The 23,164-nt window shown below is 42.0% G+C and overlaps 1 protein-coding gene across 3 annotated transcripts in view; it reads right to left on the bottom strand.

The window, feature by feature from the left end:
• Window positions 1-391: 391 nt before the first annotated feature.
• IP6K1 (inositol hexakisphosphate kinase 1) overlaps window positions 392-23,164 on the bottom strand; it is a 33,466-nt gene continuing 10,693 nt past the window's right edge. Inside the window, exons 2-6 of one of the 3 annotated variants that reach the window (XM_026673329.2) lie at window positions 19,478-19,816; window positions 15,815-16,025; window positions 15,293-15,465; window positions 13,824-13,999; window positions 392-6,137 (exon numbers count right to left, since the gene is read on the bottom strand). In XM_026673329.2, the coding sequence (XP_026529114.2) occupies window positions 5,631-6,137; window positions 13,824-13,999; window positions 15,293-15,465; window positions 15,815-16,025; window positions 19,478-19,700 (1,290 nt within the window). In that variant the 5' untranslated portion in view covers window positions 19,701-19,816 and the 3' untranslated portion in view covers window positions 392-5,630. The remainder of the gene's footprint in view (window positions 6,138-13,823; window positions 14,000-15,292; window positions 15,466-15,814; window positions 16,026-19,477; window positions 19,817-23,164) is intronic. The other 2 variants (XM_026673332.2, XM_087955025.1) reach the window with 2 other exon arrangements.

Below are 23,164 nucleotides of genomic sequence, written 5' to 3'. Positions count from 1 at the left end.
ATTTTAAAAACTTTATTCTGGTAACTAGATTTTGAGCTGCACATTTTTATTAAACAGCTTTTTGAAAACGAACCCTTTCTCTAAGGGACCATACGCAGTGAGCACTCTTTCGACAATTTTTGTTACAAAAAACTACTGCAGGGGTGTAGAAGTCACTTTGTCAGAAAGTACGAAAGAAAAGTACACTCTGAACCACAGAAAGAGCTGTCTCAATTTCTTAGGATGTTATCATCTCAGGCAGCTCCCAGGCAGCGATTTTAAATCCACTTTCTGCTGAGCAATATGTTCATTTTAACATGATGTGTGTGTGTGTGTGTGTGTGTATATACCCCTGACATGATTAGGTTTATTACGCCTGATGACATGGAAATAGCCACACAAGGACAGAAGCCAATCAATAAATGTCCACATTTTATTTATATACACGTAGAACTTTATACACAACAGGAGAGCTAAAGGTGCAGTGAATGGAGTAAGATACTGTTATTTCTCATGCCCAAAAGCACTGAAATAGACTATGGAAAATATTACTAGAAATCTGTAATATGATGCAGCCTCCCTTCCCAAGCAAGTCGAAAGGGTGCTTGGTGGGAGCCGCTCCCCTAGGGTGCAGTTCTGCTCCTGGCTCTCACAGTAGGTAACATTTCCTCCCTTTCAAAGCAGTTCTCATAGAGACCATTCTGCACCTACACTTTTCAAAGTATAAAAAACAAAACAATAGTTTGCTCCTGAGATAAGCATGCAGTAATAGTACAAATACAACCAAAGCCGGAACCTGATGAATGACTCTTTCCAGACTTACTGTAAAACAAGGAAAATACATAAGCCTCTTAGAGCCTTTCTCCCCTCCCCTCAATCAGAAAGGTTTTTTTTCTTTAAAAAAAAGAAAGCCTGAAAGCAACAAAGCTTGCCTCTCTTTCTAAGCTTAAAAGGTAAACTGTCTGTTGAGACCCCTTTCCGGCAAGCCAATAAAGCAGGGTCCTTTGCACTGGCAACTCACGGCCACAGATTGTACCTGTGCTAAATCCCCAAAGCCGCACAATGTGTTGGCGTTGTCAAGTGCGCTCCACAGCCTTGCAACAAGCTGCTGGTGTAGCTCCTGAACTAGATCTTAGCTAGCTAGCTAAAGTGCCTCTCCCCCCCCTCCCCCCCCCGCCGTGGGAACTTCTTTTTGGCCTCTTAAAAAGCACACCAACAAATTCAATCTGTGAGCCGCAGGTAGGCAATTGGCCTCGGATTCAGTTTATGATTTGGTCCTCTGCGGAAGGATAAGGATGCCCATGGAAACGTAGCTGGAGAAAGGATAAGGCTACAGAAATCGGAACTAGCATTCAGTCTCTACCAGCTTTTAGCGGGAACCTGGAAACGTTTTCTTCTTTCAATTTTCTTAAGGTGCAAAAACAGATGTGGTTGAATGAGTGTTGGATTCTAATGAAACATGTTCTCCAGGACACAAGAGATCTTCTTTGGAATCACAGACTGAAGAGTCTCCAAAACCGACTCTCTGGTTACTCAAATGAGAAATATCTTGAACAAATCTTTCAAAAAGATCATGCAGCAGTTCCAGGCTAACAAAAGGTGTCAGTGAAGAGCACCTGTTCTAACTGGAAGAGCACAATCTAACTTAACAAGATCAAAATGATAAAAAAAAGCACAGTGAGTAGTAACCTTAGCTGAGGAAAGAAAGAGACACTTCTGTGGCAATAACTGCCACCCGTATAAAATAAATTGAATGGTGAACTCTCATTTGGCCTTTATTAGTAAGAAAAGAGAACCATGCCCATGTATGCTAACAGTAACTATGTATTGCTAGAGAGAGAGCTGGCTATGTATTCCGGAAGGCTGAAAAGCTGATTCATCATCTATATGAAGGCAACTACACAGTACGTGCAAAATCCTGCTATAAAAGCCATCGCTATTGGACATAAGTATCCGCAAACCGTAAAGGGCAATAAACAGGCTCTGCTGTTCCAGAAGGAACAGACTGAAAAGTTTTATTTACAAGAGTCCTCAAAAGAGGAATGTATATAATGCATGCAAAATGGCTTTATTGAATACAGCTCTCCTGATCACCAAATAGGTTCAAACTCTCATGTGGACCCTCTGTGCATTTTAATATTGGATTGAGTAGACTCCTGTTTTCTGAAGAGTTAGAAAATACAAAGGAAATATCAATATCCCAGGCTTAACCGAAAGAAGAAAAGGACAAGTTGCTTTACATCAACTTTAAAGCCAACTAAATGTCACACTGAGAATTTTGTTTTTATTTCTGCAAATTATCTCAGATATCCAAACAACACCTGCAGTAGAGCTTTCCAGTTCAGTGACAACACCCCTAAATAGCATGAAAATCCTGATTACTATTTTGTGTTATTCTATCTTCAGTCATGAGGTAGAACCTACAGAGAAGTGGCAAATTATCATCAATATGGTCAATGGCTTCTGTGGTGTTTTTTTAAAAAAAGGTTAGACTGCAACTCTGAATGTTGCATTTTGCTTTACTGATTACATTAGCCTATTGACACTAACAAAATAGAAGATGAACTAATGCTGTAGAAAAAACACAGGGCAAGAGCTTTGTTTTTATGTAGACTGAATCCCATTTGTTTTAAGGAAGAAAGGGACCATGGATGTCCATTCAAGCGTCTCTGGTCTACTCAGCAGGGGACATATTCTTTCTTGGACAAAGTTCAAGGGTTCTTGGACAGCTGTTATGTAAAACAGCATCAACGGGAACATCTACTTGGCAGTTACTTGTAAGAGAACCATAAACCATTTAACAATATGGCCCCAGAAGGGTTTGCAAGAGACCCAGTATATTATTCCTTTTGTTTGAAATGTGCACTTTTGAACTAACTACTACATCCCTCAAGGCATATGGAGGAAAGTTGATGAAGGCAAATATTTCATTTTCTACCTTTGGATTTGTTTGCATATCTTTTGATGCCTTTTAGAAAGCCCCGTCACTCTACAGACATTATTTCAATCCAAAGCAAATGCCGAGCTGCAGAAGATGGGTTTGTCAAATGCCTAAGGAGGTGCCTTAAATCTAATTTGTATGATAAAGTCTATTTGAATTCACCTGTTCTGACAATCTTGATCTTTTCCTAATAATTCCTACAAATGTTTCCTTACAGTGCTCTCCCAGCTATTTTAGTGCTGATAAACTGCCCAGAAGCATATGTACACACTCATACATAAGCTCTGCAAAAGACAAATTAAGGGCATGTGTTTAATAAGCACTCAAGCTGATAAATTAACCCCATCTGTAATTTCTGAAATGGTTTGCTTTAACAGTAAAAAAATATTCAAATATACAAAGTACTCACCAAAAACAATAACTGTCCTTTTGCTTATCTTGAAATTAAAGATTTGAATCTGGAAAGCTTATTGCTGTAGAACAAAACTGTGCTTTGCAGTTACACTGTTTGAAAGCAAACCACAATGCTAAAATACTGACAAAAACGTATTCTTACTATTTTTTTTACTTCTGTATTAAGCAAAAAGAATTTTAGTCTTATGAAACCCTGGAACAGGAAAGGGAAAAATGCTATTTACAAGCTCTAGAACTTGCAGTGTAAAAATCTGAATGGTTCAAAAGTATTTTATACATATTTGTTTTAAAACGAGGCAATCATCAGACAGGAAGTAAACTCTGCAGAGTGGCTTTCTAGATCGATTTTTGTTGATAATAACTGAAGGGATAAAAATCCCCTTCTACCGTTCAAACTTTTACAGATGTTTTAAAGGTACTCTTTAGCTAAAATAGAATACAGATATGATGCCAAAATGTCAAGAAGTAACTCACAGAATACTTTTTTTTAAAGATCCAGGAATCAAGAGTAATGCTGGAAGAATTCCATTACATTCTTCCTAGCATAAATATATTTTGCCTTGTGAAAAAAGCAAAACCTTAGTACTGAATTGGTCAATGCACCAAGTTGACTCACTTTTCAAATGGCCTTAGCAAGGTTTGCGTCTGCAGGTCCATATTGGCACTATAAAAAGTTCAACCAGAAATTCTTTGATGAAAAAAAAAGTCCCAAAAATGCTTGCAGGTATATCTATAAAGGCCAGACATCCAAAGGGAGGCACAGATTATACACAAGGAGTTTTAGTCCAATACTAGTTCTTCTTAAGAACATCCACAATAGAGTAGTAAGATAACTGTCCTCAGTATTAATGACATGACATCTGTTTCCCATGGTAGCAAATCCCTTCCCACAAAGTGCATTTTCCAAGAGGTCTAGTAGTGCATTTATCTCTGCTAGGCCTAGCCTTAACCACAGCAACCATTCTCTATATGGTCCATAAAAACACTTCTTGGTGCTGTTTTTGCTTGTAAGAGCTGCAAATTTTCTATTGTGACTTTCCATTCAGAATGCTGTCAAGTTTAACTTTACAAATTATTGGCATGTCACCCCATGTGACAGAACCCCAAAATGTGGTTTAGTTGCATTCAACTATTTACTAACTGTAGGAATAAGGCCAGCAAACACCAGCTCCCTGAGGTGAAGACAAGCACAGGTGGTAGTACTCTTTACCAGAAGGCCATCATTCAAAGCCAAACAGGTTCTTCCATCCACAATGGGAACACATTTTCAAAACAAAAAGGTCAACTTCTCATCAACTGCCTCTTGAGTGCTTCACTACTGTGGATGGAAGCTGTGTGGAAAGTATCATTTTGGCAGGGAAGGCTGTTGAAAGGAAAGGGAAGGGAAGGGAAAGGGAAGGACCATTCAGCATCACAGGGTTTAGGTATGATTGAGGCTGGACAAGAGGCTACAGGGTCTACCAGAGGAAAGAATTCATACCTGATAAAACATCATTAATCCCAGAAAGCATTTTATGTATTTTTAGCCACCTTAGCGTCCTGTGAAGACAGACATCAAGACCACTGTTGTGGACATCTGATTAGGTACTCCTGGAATTAATCATTTCAGTCAACTGCAGGAAATTGGGGAGGTATGGAAGTTTCATCATAATGATGCAAAGCAAAATCATTCAAGCATTGCACTGGTTTCCCTTTGGTCATTTATTTCTCCAGTTGGGATGATCTGGTAATGACCAGGTTGGAGAAGATAAATGAAATGTTACATGTTCCCTCTAGAAGAGTATTTCACATCTGCTCAGGGGCAAAAAACAACAGAGTAGGGCCTGGGTAAATCATGTGCATTGATCAGCCCCCAAAGCTTGAATGTGAATGCCCATTTTGAACAAAAAAAAAAAGGAGAGTTCAAACCATTGTGCCTCGCTGGAAAGTTGACAAGGAAGTGGAATATTGGAATCCCAACATCTACACTCACTCATCTTTTTCTGGGGAGGGGGGCAGTTTTCACATTTCTAAAAGACAAGGGCTATACACAAGGGCTATACACAACAAACAGCAAGCCCCAGACAAAATGCCCTATGTTGGGGCCATGAATTGATTTCTCCCACAAGGAGTTCCGGCTGGATAGTGAAAACCAAAAACCATTTTGCCAGGATCATCCAGGATATCAAGTCCTTTGTCAAATACATTGAAACAAATTGTATTTTCAAAGCAGAAGAGTCCACTTTCTCTGTATCAATAGTGGTCCTCCTGTCTCTTCCTATCCTTGGGAGAGAAAATCGAAGAGTCCAGCCCAAGGCTACTGATTCTCATCCCTCATCTGTCCTATTATGTTGATAAGGCTCTCTAGTCCAAACACATATCCCATATCAGGGCCATCATGTACAGTGGGGTCATCCCGAAAGCCTTTGAATGTGCTGTGTGCGAAGTCAATCATACGTACATCCACCTTGGGCTGGAAGGAGACGGATTCTGTGCTGCCGACCTCTTGTAATTTGTCAGCAAGGGAGAAGTCCACTTGTTTTAGGCGCATCTCTGCTTTGCGTTCCAGGTATGTCTCGCTTCGGGTATCCTTCCCATCATAAATAATGAGCAAGGAGCTGGAATAGAACCGATAAGAGGCCTGCCTCTCCAATACAGCCTTTAGACTCTGCAATTTGCTGAGGATGGGATCAAAAAGGTCCTTTCGTAGCTCTATGCCATTGTGCAGGTACTGGCAAAGGGCACTGCGAAAACCCTCAATGGAAAGACCTCTGCCGTAATATTTGTTCCTGCACAAGTAGTGCCCTGTATTCAACTGATAGACCTACAACATGAGAAAGCACGCATTAGTTTAGAAACAGAGTCACATTTTAGGATGGTTACTGATCCATTATTATATTCTAGCCCCCGTCAGGGAAATGCTTGTATTTTGAGATGGCAGCATTCCTAAGGACTGGCAAGAGGAAACAAGCATTGGATCAATCCTTCAAAATATAGTTTATACCATTAAGAAAAAAAAAGTGCCCTATTCTGTCAATTTAAATTATTACTAAGGGCATTCTTCTCCATTAGACTGAGTAGCCCAAAAAACCCAGAGCATTAAATCAAACGCAATATACCTCAACAGTATTTCCAGGCACAATATACCCCAACAGTATTTCCAGCCAGAACTGCTTTGCTAGCAGTTATTGGATAAGGGTAGGAGCTTTAGTGTTTCCACACAGGAACAAAACCTCTTCAATCTTTTCCTTGAAATTAGTAAAAAAAACTTTTTTTAAAGCCTAAGGAGAAAACTGCTGACTGGGTAGATAAATGCTTTTCAAACTAATTGCCCTGGGCGTTCTCATTCCTAAGTAAAACATCCCACAAAGGTCATTAATCAGACAAAAGGAACTATTTCTTTTAAAGTCAGGCCATTCACATCAGCTTGGAAATTCAGAGTATGGCTGTAAAATCAATAAAAAGATCAAAGATATCCCACCTTGTCACCATCCAGCAGAGGGCACCAGCATGTAAGGCATAAAAAATACCTGGCTAAAAAAAATGTCCCAAATCCTCTAAACCAAAGATCAATATGAGGTACTGCTGGGATCAACCTACATTCCCTGTGCTTTGAATGAACAGGCTTAGATCCATGTTACATGCAATTTCCCGATGTCCAACCCTACTAGCCCAGTATAGTAAGGATTGTCTTATAATCTTAGGCCACACATTATTCCAGAAAGCCCCACTACTTTTATGGGAAATAAACTCTATCAGTTGGAGTGCATCTGCTGCTCAGAATTCAAGAGGGCTGAGCTCATTTAACTAAGGAAGTTCACAAACACTGCATTATTCTGCAATTCCTCTATATCCCAGCGGTCCCCAATCCTTTTGGCTGCAAGGATTGGCAGTGCCGGTGGCAGTGCATGGCAGCAATGGGGGAGAATGGGCGTTGGTAGAAGTTACCGTGAACGCCCTTTCTATCTATGCTGCGAGAGAGCCCAGGATGGGTTGACTCCTTCCTATGACATCATTTAGCTGAGTCTGTACTAAGATATAAAAGCCAGCCCCCGGGAGAGACCCCAGCTTTGGCGAAGATACTTGACAGACTGAAAGGTGTCTGAAAGCCCAAAATAAATACAGAAATACGTCTTACCCTCTCCGGACGAATCAAGGGAGGGGCTGGGCTCTCTCGCAGCACAGATAGAAAGGGAGTTCACGGTAACTTCTACCAACGCCCATTCTCCTCCATGCTGCATCGAGAGCCCAGGATGGGACATACCAAAGCTTGCATGTCCACGGGCGGGTCCTCGTCTGGCTCATCACACCGACTGTTGAACCACTCGTTGAAGCACCCGTCTGCCGAAGGTTGCAGTTGCCAAGGCAAAAGCATCCAGACGGTAGTGTCTGATGAAAGGAGATGGGGATGTCCACGTGGCCACACGACAAATCTCCTCCAAGGAAGCTTGGGTCGCCCAGGCAGCAGAAATGGCTGCGCTTCTGGTAGAGTGCGCCGTCAGACCTCGGGGAACCGGAAGGGCCGCAGCTTTGTAGGCCTGCTCAATTAGGAGAAGAGGCCTTGTGCCCCAAGTGAGAAGGGAAAAAGGAAACAAACATGGCTTCCGACTTCCTGAAGGAGGAAGTGCACTTAATGTATATTCTAAGAGCCCTTACTTCTAGCGTGTGCCACTGCCGCTCTAAGTCATGGTGCGGGAGAGGACAGAAGTCAGGCAAAACAATGTCCTGGGACCTGTGAAACCAGGTGTTAACCTTCGGAATAAATGAGGGGTCCAGACGAAGAACAACCCTATCATTGTGAAAGGAACAAAGGTCCTGTCTGATGGAAAGAGCAGCAAGCTCGGAGACCCTCCTGGCAGAAGTGATGGCAACAAGGAACACTACCTTCAGAGTCAGGAAACGGAGAGACACTGTTCTAAGGGGTTCAAAGGGGGGCTTTGTAAGGGCATTAAGGACCAAATGAAGGTCCCAGGAAGGATACCTGTGAACCACCGGAGGGTGCAGGTTGGAAGCCCCTTTCAAAAACCTCCTGACTGAAGTGTGATGGGATAAGGAAGGAAGTGAACCGCATGAAAGGACTGAGGAGAGGGCCGCAACCTGCCTGCGTAAGGTGTTGGGGGCCAAACCTTTCTCCAGCCCATGCTGAAGGAAGCTAAGAACTTCTGCCAACTGGGCTGAAGCAGGAGAAAGACCCTCCCTGAGGCACCATCGGGAAAAAGCCTTCCAGGTGGTATCATAGATGCGCCTTGTAGAAGGTTTGTGAGACGCCAGGATAGTGAGGATGACCCTTTCTGGGAGATCAGCCTCCTCTAGCCGCTGGCGCTCAAGTGCCACATGGTCAGCTTGAACCACTGGGGCTCTGGGTGGAGCAGGGGCCCCTGGTAAAGGGAGATTAGATGGACTGGGATCCTCCAAGGAGAAGCCACCGATAAGTGGACCAGATCCACAAACCAGGGCCTCCTTGGCCAATAGGGTGCCAGGAGGAGGAGCTCCACACATTCCTCCAACATCTTCCGAATTACTGCCGGAATGATGGGAAACGGGGGAAAGGCGTAGAGGAGACCCTTGGGCCATCTGCACCGAAGAGCATTGGTCCCCTCTGCTCCCTGACAAGGAAACCTGGTGAAGAATCTGGTGACTTGGGCGTTTTGAGGAGTGGAGAAAAGATCCACCTCCGGCGTTCCGAATCTGAGGGAAAAGTCCCTGAATAGAGACGGAGGAATGGACCATTCTGCCTGGTTGACTAGGCTCCTGCTGAGCCAGTCGGCCTGGGAGTTGTCTACCCCAGAGATGTGGTCCACCGAGATCGACAATAGGTGTTTCTCTGCCCATAACCCCAACTGTAGAGCCTCTCTCATGACGGCTTTGGACCTCGTCCCCCCCTTGCCGGTTGACATGAGCCTTTGTGGCCATGTTGTCTGTAAGGACTAGAACATGAGAGCCGGTCACTCATTGCCTGAAATGCTTGAGAGCCAGAAAAATGGCTCTGAACTCTAGCCAATTTATGGGAAGGGTCTGCTCTGATCTGGACCAAACGCCCTGAGCTACCTGGCCCTGCATATGGGAACCCCAACCCAGGGGGCTGGCATCGGTGGTTATCACTAGCCTGTCTGGGTCCCTGAACAGGAGTCCCCTCCAGATTGACGGGGAATGCCACCAATTGAGAGATCTCCAGATTTGTGGTGGGAGTGGGGCCTTGATAGATGAGTGGCTGGTTCCTGCTCGTTGGTAGGGAAGCAGGAACCATTGGAGGGGTCGGGAGAGGAGCCGAGCCCACGGGACGATGCCAATACAGGAGACCATCTCCCCCAGAAGTTTGGACAGCAGCGACAGGGGGACAACTTGATGTTGTTGGATCTGGTTGATGATCTCTGCAAGGCTCTTTCCACGAGCTGGGGACAGGAAAACCTGGCACGACATGGTATTGATGACTGCTCCCAAGTGTTGCAATTTGGTTGTGGGAGAGAGCTGGCTTTTTTTGGTGTTGATGGAAAATCTGTGGCTCTGGAGACATGACAGGGTAATTTGTAGATCCCGATGGGCTGCATGGATGGAAGAGGATAGAATCAAAATGTTGTCCAAGTAGCATTGGATCCTCACTAGAATAGAACACAGAGATGCCATCAATGCTGCCAGAACCTTTGTGAAGACCCTTGGAGCCGATGAGAGGTCGAAGGAAAGTGCTCGATACTGGTAATGGGTATTCTGATAACAGAAACGGAGAAACTGGCGATGATGAGGCCAAATTGGGATGTGGAGGTAAGCGTCAGTGAGATCAATGGAAGAGGAGGTCGCCCTCCCGAACGATCTCTAAAATAGAATGCAAAGTCTGCATTTTAAATTGTCTGTATTTTACAAATTGGTTAAGAAATTTTAGATCAAGGTTGGTTCGCCACCCCCGAGGCTTTGGGAACGATGAAAAGGCGAGAATAATGCCCACGTCCCCGTTGAGAAGGGAGAACAGGTTGAATAGCCCTGATGTCAAGAAGGTGCTGAATGGCCTGATTCATGAGGGCCTGCCTGGAAATGTCCCGAGAGACAGGACAGATAAAAAAAAAATTGGGGGGTGGCGTTAGGAAGTCCAATTGTAACCCTGACCTAATAGTGCTGAGCACCCAGGCGTCTGTCGTTGACTCCTCCCATTTGGAGGCAAAGAAGGCTAGGCGACCTCTGATGGGTGGGGAGAACGAGGGATTACTTAGAGAGATGGAAGGAACGACCCCCTCCCCCCCGAAAGGGCCGTTTACCAGTAGAAGGTTGTTGCCTGCCAGATGTTTCCGCCCGTGTTGGTCTTGGCGTTGGGAGTACGGCCTGTGAGAGCGGGGAAAGCGAGATGAGGTCTCCGCTCGGAAGGCAGGAGGGCGATAAGGAGCAGGGCGATAGTGGGCTTTCTTCCCAGAGGAAGAGAGAATTTTACGTTTATCTCTGGTTTCAATGAGATAAGGTTCCAGAGCATCGCCAAAAAGCTTATCGCCTGCGAATGGAACTGAAGCCAGCTTCCATTTTCGGCGTGACTCCGCCTGCCAATTTCGGAGCCATAAAAGTCTTCTTGCTGCTACAGAAGATGCCATGGCCTTGGATGCAAATTTGGTGGAATTGAGAGTGGCATCCGCAGTGAATTCCGCCGCTGCAATAATCTTATTAAGGTCTTGGTGAGACCAAAGGTCAGAAGCAGGCAATCTATTCTGGAGTTGGCGCAGCCACCATATGGATGCCCTGGTGAAAAAGGATGCTGCTGTTGAAGCCTGAACAGCCCAAGCAGCGGCCTGGTGACTGCGCTTGAGGGTCTGTTCAGAGCGTTTATCATCCAGCTTCAGGATATCTTCTGGCTCCATGGGAGTGCCAGAAGATGAGAACAAGGCCAGAACCGGAATGTCAACAGAAGGCACTGCCAGGGCATTGTCCAGAGCTGCGCTGACATTGTAGAAACGCTTATCCAGAGAAGATGGGCGAGGACCTGCCAAAGGAGAAGCACACTGTTCCTTGACCATGTCCAGGAACAAAATGGGAGAAGGTAAAACCTCTGCATGCACTACAGGCTTGGAGAAGAGCAAATCCCCTTGGCTAGAGGGATTTCCTTGTGGTTCGGGAGCCACTTCCTCCGGTGACAGCTTGGCAGTGACCAAGGCCTTGCTGAGTAATGGCCTGAAGAGAGTAGGTTTGAAGACCAATGCAGAGGATGTCTGCTCTGGGCGAGAATCCTCTTCCTCTGAAAGAGTTTGGTCAAAAACCTCGCCCTCTTCACACTCTGAATGAGAAGAGTAACTGTGTTCAGATGGTGAAGGCCTTCCTTCCTCATCAACCTCCTCCCATTCTGGTAGAGAAGAATGGACCCTGAGGTCCTGGGGCCTGTGTAAATCAGGATGGTGAGGCAAGGAACTTATAGATTGAGAAGGGAGAAGGGCCTGAATCCTTTCCAGAGGTTGAAGAATTTGCTTGAAGCCTTCAGCCAATCCCTGCCTAATGGCTAATGAGACAACATCTTGGATATCTCCTGGTCTATGATCAAAGGTAGAGGCAGAAGGCCAAAGGCCCGCTGCTGTGGAAGTGAAGGTGGCTTCAGGCCTAGATTGAGGAGAGGTTCGAGGCCTGGAGGGAGGGGGAGAAGCATAGGGCACAGAAGCCTGTTGGAAATAAGGCCCAGATCTGCTTAGATCCTGAGGATCTGATTGTACTGTAAAAGCCTCAGGAGACCAGGATGGAGGATGGAAAGGCTCATAGATAACTTCTCCTCCCCTGGGAAGGCTTGGTTGGGGCCCACAAGTATCACCTGAAACATGCTGTAGTTGCACTTCCTTCTGTTGAATAGTTCTGTTGAACTGCCTCTCTAGAGCTGCATGTCTGCGCTTCTCTGCCCTCAATTCAGCCTGAGTTGCCTTCTTAGGGGCTAGAGCCTTAGCTTTGATTTTTGCAGCCACTTCCCTCTGGACTGATTGGGTGCGTTGCCTACGTCTTTTTCTCTTATTGGGCTTAAGAGACTGTTCCACTGGGGGGGAAAGCTCTGCCTGAGCCTTATCTTGCTCCATTTGTAGAATAAAGGCTCTTGCGTTGGAAAGAAGCTGTTTAGAAATCTTTCTATTAAGCCCCTTAGGGTATAAATGGCCCCCGAGCTTACAAAATGGCCGCTCACTTCGTGGTGGAAGGCTTGAATCCAAGATGGCCACTGACTATAGGAAACAGGCTCCAAGATCGAAGAATCGCTCCTTAGGCTATACAGAGCCCCGAGCAAGGGAAAAACGCAGCAACCAGCCACACCATCAGCTGGCTTGTGATCTTATCAGTTTGCCAATCGTTTTTATGACAGCTCCAAACTGCAGGTGTGGGGGAGGTCTGCAGACGCTGCCCAGCTTGCCTGCACAGAGCTCTGTGACGCTGCTCCCAACGTTGCAGGAGAGCCCTGCTCTCCTGGAAGAGCAGCTGCCCTGGGAGCTGCTTGAAGAGAGGAAAAAAGTACCGAAGATTGCTGGTGATTGCTATCTAACAGAACGCTTTCAGAGACACAGCTACTGACTGAAAGGAGCTGAGTCAAAAGCTGGGGTCTCTCCCGGGGGCTGGCTTTTATATCTTAGTACAGACTCAGCTAAATGACATCATAGGAAGGAGTCAACCCATCCTGGGCTCTCGATACAGCATGGAGGAGAAGGGATGCATTCATGCTCTCAACCTAATGTGCAAATGAAGCTTCCCACTTGTGTCTGCTGCTTACACGGCCAGATTTCCAGCAGACGGCAGACTGGTACCAATCTGTGGTCCGGGGATTGGGAAAACCCTGTTCTACCCCACTTAAAAATACAGTTCTATATTTATTTGGAAATAAATCATATCATGCCTTATGAATATATTCCATGACAATTCACATAGCAACAGCAATAATACTAATATTTATATATCACTTAATAGTACTTTACAACACTTCCTAAGCAATTTACCTAGAGAACATATGGCCCTCCAACAATCTGGGTCTTCAGTTCACCAACCTCGGAAGGATGGAAGGCTGAGTCAACCTTGAGCCGGTCAGGACTGAACTCCTGGCAGTTGGCAGAATTAGCCTGCAATACTGCATTTTAACCATTGTGCCACATGGCTCCTAGTTCACCTAAGATTTGTCATTCTTATCCTCCACTGAGATCTGAATATTGTTTGTGGTTTCAAGCATTCCTTCTTTAGGTTTGCCCTTTACCTCACAAAGAGTTGAAAGGCTGAACTTGGATGAAAAGAGTTTGAAGGTTTTTTTTTGTTTTTTGCAATATTTGCTCATATGCTTTTAAATAACTCTAAAAATATGTGGTTTAGGGAGTAATAATGTGGTATGTATTCTGTTAATACGATCATTTTTTTTATCCTTTCCTACCCACGCCTGCCCTGTTTCCCAAATCTGTTCTGGCTGGACCATTTTTCAAAAGTGAGGAAGGAAGAGATTCCACGTTTCTGCAGAAGTTGGCAAAATATCCCATGCTCCATACACAGGAAGAGGCCAGCAGCCACATTTTGCTTGGGGTTCATACAGTACCTGCATTCCACAAACTCGGACTCCTAGTGTAGCTGAGGTGCTCTGTGCGCATTTCTTCATCTGCCGAGCAGCCTTCTCCTCAGAGGCATCATCCCCATGTTGTCTGGTCCCCATTTTCAAGTCAAGAACACAGGGAAATTTGAAATGATGCACCACATTCTCCAGCAAAAGAAATTCTGAGATGCTGGTCAAGGAGAATTTATCTCTTGAATCTCTTTGTTGGTTTCTATTGAAACACTAGGGCTTCTCTCTTGCTTTCTAGAGCAGCGGTCGCCAACCGGTGGGCCAACTGGTGGGCCGCAAGAAAATTTGGGTGGGCTGCAGAGAAATGTCACCCCCAGAGCACCCCCTAAAGCAATTAATCCAGGCTGCGCAGGAACACAAGGCTGCGCTGCCCACGTGGCCTGCGGGAACCCTCCCCGCCCACTCACTCCTTACCTGGCAAACTTGCCTGCTAAATTGCTATTTTTCCAACCATCAGTTGTTCTGCTGTGCTGGGAGATTTAGATTAGCTAGGAAGCAAGAAATAGTTGGATTTCTTGCTTTCTAAGTAGTCTTTAGATCTTCGGCTCTGCTTTTAAGCACAGCCGAACTTCCCTTAGGACTGAAGGTTCTATTATTCAGCGCAGACTCACCGCAAGCAAATTATATGTGACAGACTCAGGTAGCCGATGGCAGATAGATAGATCACTGAATGATTCTGTGAGCAACTCAATCTGTCTGCCTGCTTCGCCTGATTTTGGGTAAAACTTGCTCTTTTTTTAAAATAAAAAATTCAATATTTACATACATGGTGTGTGGTGAATTAATTTTGTGAGTTTGCTTGCTAGCAAATTTTATGTGACAGACTCAGCTAGCCGATGGCAAATAGATAGATCTCTGAATGAATCTGTGATTCTGTGAGCAACTCAATCTGCCTGCCTGCTTTGCCTGATTTTGGGTAAAAGTTGCTATTTGTTAATACAAAATTCAATATTTATATAAATATTTATAATATTTACATACAAGCCATGCCCAGCCAGTCAAATGACCACCAACCACACCCACAAATTAGGCCATGCCCACAGAACTGGTTAGTGATCCCTGGGCTTTAAAATTATGAGTTTGGTGATCCCTAAGGTCCAAAAGGTTGGCGACCCCTGTTCTAGAGAACATCCTATCACTGAGCATATGTTCAGACAGACCAATTCAAAAGAGGAACAGAGTACTGTATGTACAACTTGCCACCAAAGATAGGAAGAACATTAATTTTCCCTGTCAGAACTAGTATTTGAGTATTCATGACTGAATACTGTAAATGGCCAGAAGAAAACAATGTTACAGGGAACATATTTGCACCATTATAATCAATACCACCAATGGTATGAAGAACAAAAGCAGACACCCTTATTAGAATCCACACATATTGTATAAAAGTGATAATGTTGTAAAACACTATAATATGGCAGATGTTGCCATTTGGAGGATACTGTAGAGCTTTCGTTCCTTAGACTCTGAGCGCATGCGACTCAGTTGTTGCTTGTGGCAACGCAAACTCCAGGGATTAAAGCTGATCTTCTCAGAACTAACACTACTATTTCCATCCAGCATCTGAAATGGAACATCTGAATGGAAGCACTTGAGGCTCTTTGTGTCCTGGCTGCTGTTGATACAATATAATATGACATGACATTAAAAAGCTCTGCAATCATTTATAAGAATTGTTACAGCACAGAATAACATTTGGGTTGCTAAACTTAATTCTTTTTTTCTACATAATTCTCTGTAGAAACATACCATCAACATATTGGCCAAACATTATATTCTTTTTGTGTAAATATTAAGGTGTTTGGAGGTACCTGCCGAAAAGCCAGTGCCACTCGCTTATCATGGATCTTTGGTTTTTAAAAGAAATCCAAGAGGATGCTTAAGAAAAGTAATTTCCTACTCATTCGAAGGAAAGCAAAAGAAACCAACCACAAACAACCACCCCCAAAAACACAATCCAGTACCTTTCCGAGGTCTCAGAAGTGAGCCCTGCTTTCTCCTCTTTATGCTCACTACCACTGCCTGATTTGTTGAGGCTCCTGCGGGAGTGTTTACGACGTGGCTGGTCCCTCTCTGGCGTATCATCTTGCTCCAAGGCTTCGCTCTCCACATACGGATATGCTACCAGGTTAATGTAGCCATCACTGTCTCCCTCAAAACAGACAGACACTACACCTGCCAGAAATCAGCCACATGAAGCATGCCTCACATCAGATTTTTAAATTAGAAGATTAGAAATAATAAAACTACTAATGATTTTTCCAAGGAGCAGATTGGAGAATGAAAATAAGGCTCATAAATCCATTTGTAGAACTACCAAGAAGAAAAAGAAGGGGGCAAGAAACAATCTCTCCAATTTGAATATCTCGTACCATAATAAAAAAATATCCCCTATAAATATTTAAATATTTCCTCTTTCAGTGGGTTATGTAAAGCTGCGATGGTTTGAAAAAAATAACAGCAGATCTCTGAATGAGTTGCAATAGATCACTGTTTCTAACCCCCACACAATGGTACTTTGGTACTCGTCGCTAATTTGTTTTGGGACGAGCGATGAGTACTAAAAACAACAAGTACTGAACAAACCACATGACTTATTATATGACCCTTTATTTTGGCTGGAAGAAATAGCAAGTCACAAGGGCAGCCAATGCTAGCAAGCTTACCATACACATCAAGTACCAGGAGAAAGACAAATACTGAGACAAGATTTTTGCTTCCAAACATGTGAAGTACCAAATTCAACAAGTGTTGAAGCAGTCAAACACTGAGGTATGACTGTAGTTTAACTATCGCAGTAAAATGTCTGACTTGTTCCCCCAGACCAGGGTTCCCCAAAGTTGGAGGGATTGCAGAATTGGAGTCCTCATAGAGTTCCATACCAGTTCTTAGTCCTGAAGGTGAGGTGGCTAGAGACAAGACAGTGTTACCCAGGGTTGGTCATCCACCAAAGAAAGCAGCCTGGAGTTGTCTTATATTATGGTTGGTATATTATTCTGAAGACGATTGGTCAGCCAGCCATATATTTACGCTGGCTTTAGCATTTTTATCCACCTATCAAGTCCTTCCCAAAACTTGGGATAGGCAGGTATGCTAGTTTGATGGAGTTAAAGATTATTATTTTCATAATGCTACTGATATTAGTTAAAATAGTAGTTAATTATTTACAAATAATAAATGTTGGGGGAGGTGTCAATGAACAACCAGGAACTTCTTGAAGGGACTGGTGGATGAAGAGTTTGGGCATCCCTCCCTTAGATTATTCTACTGATTATGAAAGTTTGGGATAACAGGCAATTGATTTGGAAATGTTATTCCCACTGAGGTCTGTCAATTAAATTGCAGAATTATTTTATTATTAAACATGTATCTTTTGAATTGGACTCCAATTTGTCAAATTGGATCCCATCAAATTAGTCAACCCAAACCTAAAATTCTGCCTACCCTTGCAGAAAGCATTCGTTGTACTATAAATGGGGCAATTTAGCTTGAAGAGATATCAACTGTTGGAAAAACTGACCAATGGAAAATGAATTTATACAGATGTAAGGGAAGGACTGGCAAAGCCAGGAAGAGGAGTAGAAAGAAGAATCAGCCTAGAATCATTACATAGACATAAACAAAGCCCTCCCCCTTGATTGCAATTGACCCTTACTTAACAGTAACTATGTGCTGACCGTTAGATGAGAAGATTGATGTGCATGAACTTTTAGGAATGAATCAGTTAAATTGAATCTTCACATATGGACCTGATGTTTTACACCTGACAATAGCACAGCAGTTCCCGAGTGATGACCATAATGGAGCCTGACCGATCTGATGTTATGGGGGGCTTTTTGCAGCAGTTGCTAAGTGAAAATAACTGTCATAAAATGAATACAGCGTTTGTTAAGCGAACTCATTCTTCTCTATTGCACGGTTTTACCCAAATCCAGAAGTGCTGGGTTTTGGCAAAACCATCATGTGACTGTAGTACATTCACAACTGCAGCCATGTTGCTGAGCACCTGAAGTGTGGTCACATGACCACAGTGGGGGGGAGGGGATCAGAACATCGGATTTGGATTGTAACTCCCGCTTTTCTAGTAGGTCGTATCTTTGAATGGACACTCAGTGGCCAGTTATAAATCAAGGACTATCTGTATATTCCACAACAGTGGAATATATTCTGCCACATGGCAGAAACTATAAAGTTTGATTTTGATTTTGATTTTGGTGAAGGGATCAATTTATGGGGTAACATCCTCATCCAACTTATATCCAGCTTTTCCACCCAGATAAACACTGCCTAAAATAAATATTGGCCACCATGATCTACCTAATGCAACAATAAATTTGTATAACTAAATTTTTGTTACAGAGGTAAACAAAATGAGGTTGAGAGTATATATTTAAAGGACCAGCTTTCAAATTCCGGAGTGGATTAAGTGCCTTTTTCGGGAGTAGAAATATAGGGCAGCAATTTACATACTAATGATACACTGTTAAGAGCCACTAAATGTACTTTGGAGTCTGTCTATGAAAGGTATAATAAATATTTCAGTATATCTAGCATAAATTCAGCTCCGGTTATTAATTACTGAGTTTGTGCCCAGATAATGCCCAGATAATGCCTTCCCTAAGTCATTCCTGTCCATTTGTTGGCACACTCACAACTTGCACACCAAGCTTAATATTAAAGGCTTTTCCTCGCTAAATATTTCCAACAGTTTTAATAGGAAAAGCTATGTGGAATTCTGATACATTTATCTTCCCCATTTGCTATAATGTGTTGAATATTTTAAAAAATCTGAAGCACTATAGAGAGGTTTGTCTATGTCTGTATGTCTATGGAGAGTTTCAATCATCCAGGTCATAGTTGTCCCAAAGGTGTTTTTTTCAAGAGGCAACTGGACTTTCTGATTTTTCTGTGAAGATGTTTTGCTTCCCAGCCAAGAAGCTTCTTCAGCTCTCAGAGGATGAGAAGCGAAATGTCTTCAAAGGAAAACCAGAAAGTCCAGTTGCCTCTTGAAAAAGCAGCTTTGAGGCAATTATTTGTGATAAGCATGGTATGAAGATTTAAGGAAGACTTTATGTTTACCCAGCCCACACTTTTAACAATTTAAAGGACAGATTTGACATAGTGTACTCAGGCCTGTTAAAATTATGATTTTAACGAGAATGACACAATTCAGTTATGCATAACACTAGTTAAAAAAATCCAATTAATTATCACTTCCTAATACAAATGTGGGCATGTTGTTTGATATAGCTATTATTCATCTTCATCAGAACTCATATGTTTCATTTTGAGTAAGTCGATATGCTCTACCAATTATAAGGATTTTCATTAAGTTAATTTTCAACAAAAAACATGAGTGTGATTTTTTGTATTTTGTAGCAGAGCAGGAACATTAAGCAAGCTACTTCAATTAATTGTGAATGTTTTTGCTATAGTATGCTGGTATAACTATCAACAAATAGCTTATTTATATTACTTTTTATGCTTATTTAAGTTTTATACCAAAGGGAAAAAATTCAATGAAATAAATATATGCCTTCTAAAACTGGTGATTCTTGTAAACGATCAAATAGAAATTCTGTTGTTTTTAATCCTCAGGTGTTTTTTCAAGGTTTTTGGATGCTTACCTTTATACTCAGGTGTGAATTCCTTCATTTCTGGAGGCAAAGATTCATAAAAGCGTTGTTCCCTGGTTATGAGAGGTTTGCACACAGTGTGGTCATCGTAGCGCATCATGCTGCTGTGGCCGCCCACCTGATGGCTGAAAGGCTCCAACAGGACCCCTCGGCTTCCTGTGTGGGTTGTGTTCTTGCCATGCTTCCCCACCTCCATGGTTTGACAAACACACATTGCGTAGGGCGCAAGTCACACACCTGGGGCATGGGGAGAGCTGCATGGGGTGGAAGGAGCAGTTTCTCAAAGAGAAAATTATCACCCCTTCGTTAGACCAATTAAGCACCAACAGCCTGCAAAACAGAGAAGAAATGCCAAAGACTTGGGTCAAAAGCAATGTAATAAACCCTATATTTTGCTGTAACAATTGTCCGTATTGCATCTGATGAATTGATCCCATGTCAAGGAGTCTGAATAGGTAAGATTCGTTCTAAATTGTACAGTACATCCAATTATACAGTTAAGCTCTTATTTGCAATGACTTATCCAACATCATATAAACTAGGCAATTCTTTTACCAGTATAACTTATGGGCACCAAAGACGTGATCCAAACAACACGTGGCTTCCCGATTTACATACTAGATCTCTAACATTAGAAAAAGATGCATTATTTCTTTTTAACCAAAAGTCTCACTAGCACTCTGGCTTTCACTAATCTCAATTCCTATTAAAAATGAAATTCTGCACTAATTAAGGAAGGAATCAAACTGTAATAATCCCTAAATTAGATTGGCTTCACTGATTTGGAGTTCTGTGTATGACAGCTGCCATCCTTTGTTTTTTTGTTTTACCCCTTTTTAGATTAAAATTATACATTGTATATTTGGCTGCAATTTAACTTTTCCCAGTAAAACCTTCATCAAGTACAACTGAATAACTGCACAACTGAATAACTGTACAACTAAACCTTTGGATTCATATTTTTACAGGTTTTATTAAGTTCTATGTTCTTGACTTTGGGCAAAAATACCAAAAATATGTTTTCTTTTATTTGCTCTGTTCTCTCTCTGTTCCTTCCAAATAGACCAAAAAAAGAATTTCTTCAAAGAATGTGTTAAATTCTCCAGGTGTATGGCCTAAGGTATGTTTAGAGGTCTGAGCTTTATTTGCACTAGCTTAGCAAAATTCTTTATTTCAGGAGATTTCCAGGAAAAAATAAGTTTGTTGGCTGGGAGACTTATTTTTCTCTCTCAAATCTACAACGTAGTCTTTTATAGAAATCTCTAAAATTAAAAAAAGTTATATACAGATAACCAGTTATTGGGTCTTTAACTTCTTTTGGTTTACTCACATACTTTTGTCTTTTTCTTTTTTGTATAGCTTATATCACATGTACATTTTTAAAAAAATGTAACTGCTTTTGGCCTAGGCACATGTGGATTACGTTGCTTAGATTTCATTTCTAATGAAATATATTTCAGCAAAATGTGTTGAAAAGCCCCAATTATCCAAATCAAAATGAAATACATTGTCTTGAAATAATATCATGAAAGGGAATAGAAAGGCTGACTATTCATAAAAAGACGGCTGAAATGAGAATACCCATCTAGCATTCACTTCAGGTGATCCATCTGAAAACAGATAAAAGACAACTGGACTACTCTACAATTTCTTTATTAGTGAGCTGCAATTGCTGCTCAGGAAGTTTGTAATTGAAGTTGCAACAGAAGGAAAAAGCTGTGGTGTGTGTGTGTGTGTGTGTGTTTACTGAGTGTATTTTTAATTCAACAGAATCATACATATAGTATTGATCCACAATAAACAGGGAACGTATTCTTCCATTTTGTCGTCTTATGTATTTATTCTACTCAATAAAATATCCTTCTGTTCATGGTGAAAGTTGAATGTACAACTTTAAAAAGCAATTATTTCAATAATTTGAAGAATGGTGCTTTGAAGAATCCAATTTTAAACCCCTAAGTGTGAAACTCTCAACTAGGAGATAAAGCTATAAAACAAAACATTAACAAGAAAGACACAGCGTTTTGAGGTTACCAAATTATAGTATCAATTAAGAAATACATGTTGCGCAAGTAAATTTCCACTTGTGTGACAGGCTTTTTCATTCTCCCAGTCCAGATTTGAAGGCGAAAATCTGATTCAGAACTAACATGGGTACAAATCTGTCTAACTAAAAAAGGTGCATCTTTTATCTGGATTCACCTAGAACAGGGATGTGAAACTCAAGGCCCATGGGCTGGATCCAGACTGTGGGGTGCTTAGATCTGGTCTGTGGGGCTATACTGGAAACAGTAGTGAAGGATCGGCCCGTAGTGCCTCTGTCAGCGAAAATGGAGCATCCCCACACAAGTGATGTCAAACTGGCCATGCCCACCTGGCCCCCAAGGTCAAACACAACCCTGATGCAGCCCTCAATGAAATCAAGTTTGACACCCCTGATCTAGAATATATATGTTTGAAATGTTTGCTCTGAATCACTTTTTACCCTTTGAACCAGGTAATTGCACAGTGGTATTTGTTTCTGTTTTATTAACAAGTGTCCTATAATATAATATAGTCTAGTAAAATAGATGAAAATAAAGAGTCTGATTTTATATATTTTCCTGTAACTGCTGGCAATCCCCCCCCCAATTATACATTTCAGCCCATTGTAGAGACTTAAGAATACAATCAACTGTTCAGCACAAAATGCAGAAATCAAGATGTGTATGTAATATAACATAGTGGGTACTATAGCTACTAATGGCTCAGAGACATCTCTATTCAAGAACAAATTAGTACAAACACTTCAAAAGAACTATTCTCACTTTGCTACATTGACAGATTTAGCCAAAATAAAATGTTCAGTGTTTAAGATAGTTACACAGCCTATTTGTAACTAAAACATTAGCTGATTTTTGAACGACATTGCCATCTAATAAAAACTGTTAGATAACCATCTGCAATTGTTCATACTCTCCACAATTTCATGTAAGTGACATTCACATGTAATGATTCCCTACATGGAGATATTTCATACTGAAGCATTAACCAAAGCGGGTTAAAAGTGCAACAGTGGAGATAGGAATAAAAATTCAAAAGTGAACTTGGAATAGGAGAATGGAGCTCTAGTTCTTATTTAACTGACCTTGCCATGCTAAAAAAATCCAAATGTTTCAGCCTCAAACAAGAAGGAATAGCTCAAGGAGAATTATACAACATTACCCAAACATTCTGATGAAGCAGCGCGCGCGCACATGCACACACACACACAAACATAAACTTAAAGGGGAAATGCTTAATCATCGATGAACTAAACATAAAACAGATACAGTCTAAAATGACTCCAGATTTACAAAATCCACAAAACAGTATAAGTAGACATTTCCTTTTCTCTAACTATAGTCTGAATATTAAATGCAGATATGGGTTCCAAACAAATCATATCTAGATTTGCATGCTGAGGAACCTTACTTAAGGGAGCAAGTTCTCACCATTCATACTTTTGAAGAATATGCTTTTCAAGCTAACAACTCATGCAGCGTGTGTGCGCACGCACACACACACACCATTTTGAATGTCATAAAAGTGGGAATTTTGTTAAATATAATTTCCTGCAGGCCAAAGATTTCTTACAGCACTGAATTCTTCCATGTATTTTTCTTTTCCTTTGACTTCATTATCCATTTAAGTAACAAA

Source organism: Notechis scutatus, chromosome 2, assembly GCF_049901735.1.
Source record: "Notechis scutatus isolate UNSWTSFEM ecotype Mainland chromosome 2, rNotScu1.2, whole genome shotgun sequence".
In the NCBI taxonomy this organism is placed as follows: Eukaryota; Metazoa; Chordata; class Lepidosauria; order Squamata; family Elapidae; genus Notechis; species Notechis scutatus.
This window is presented reverse-complemented; position numbering and strand designations above follow the sequence as displayed.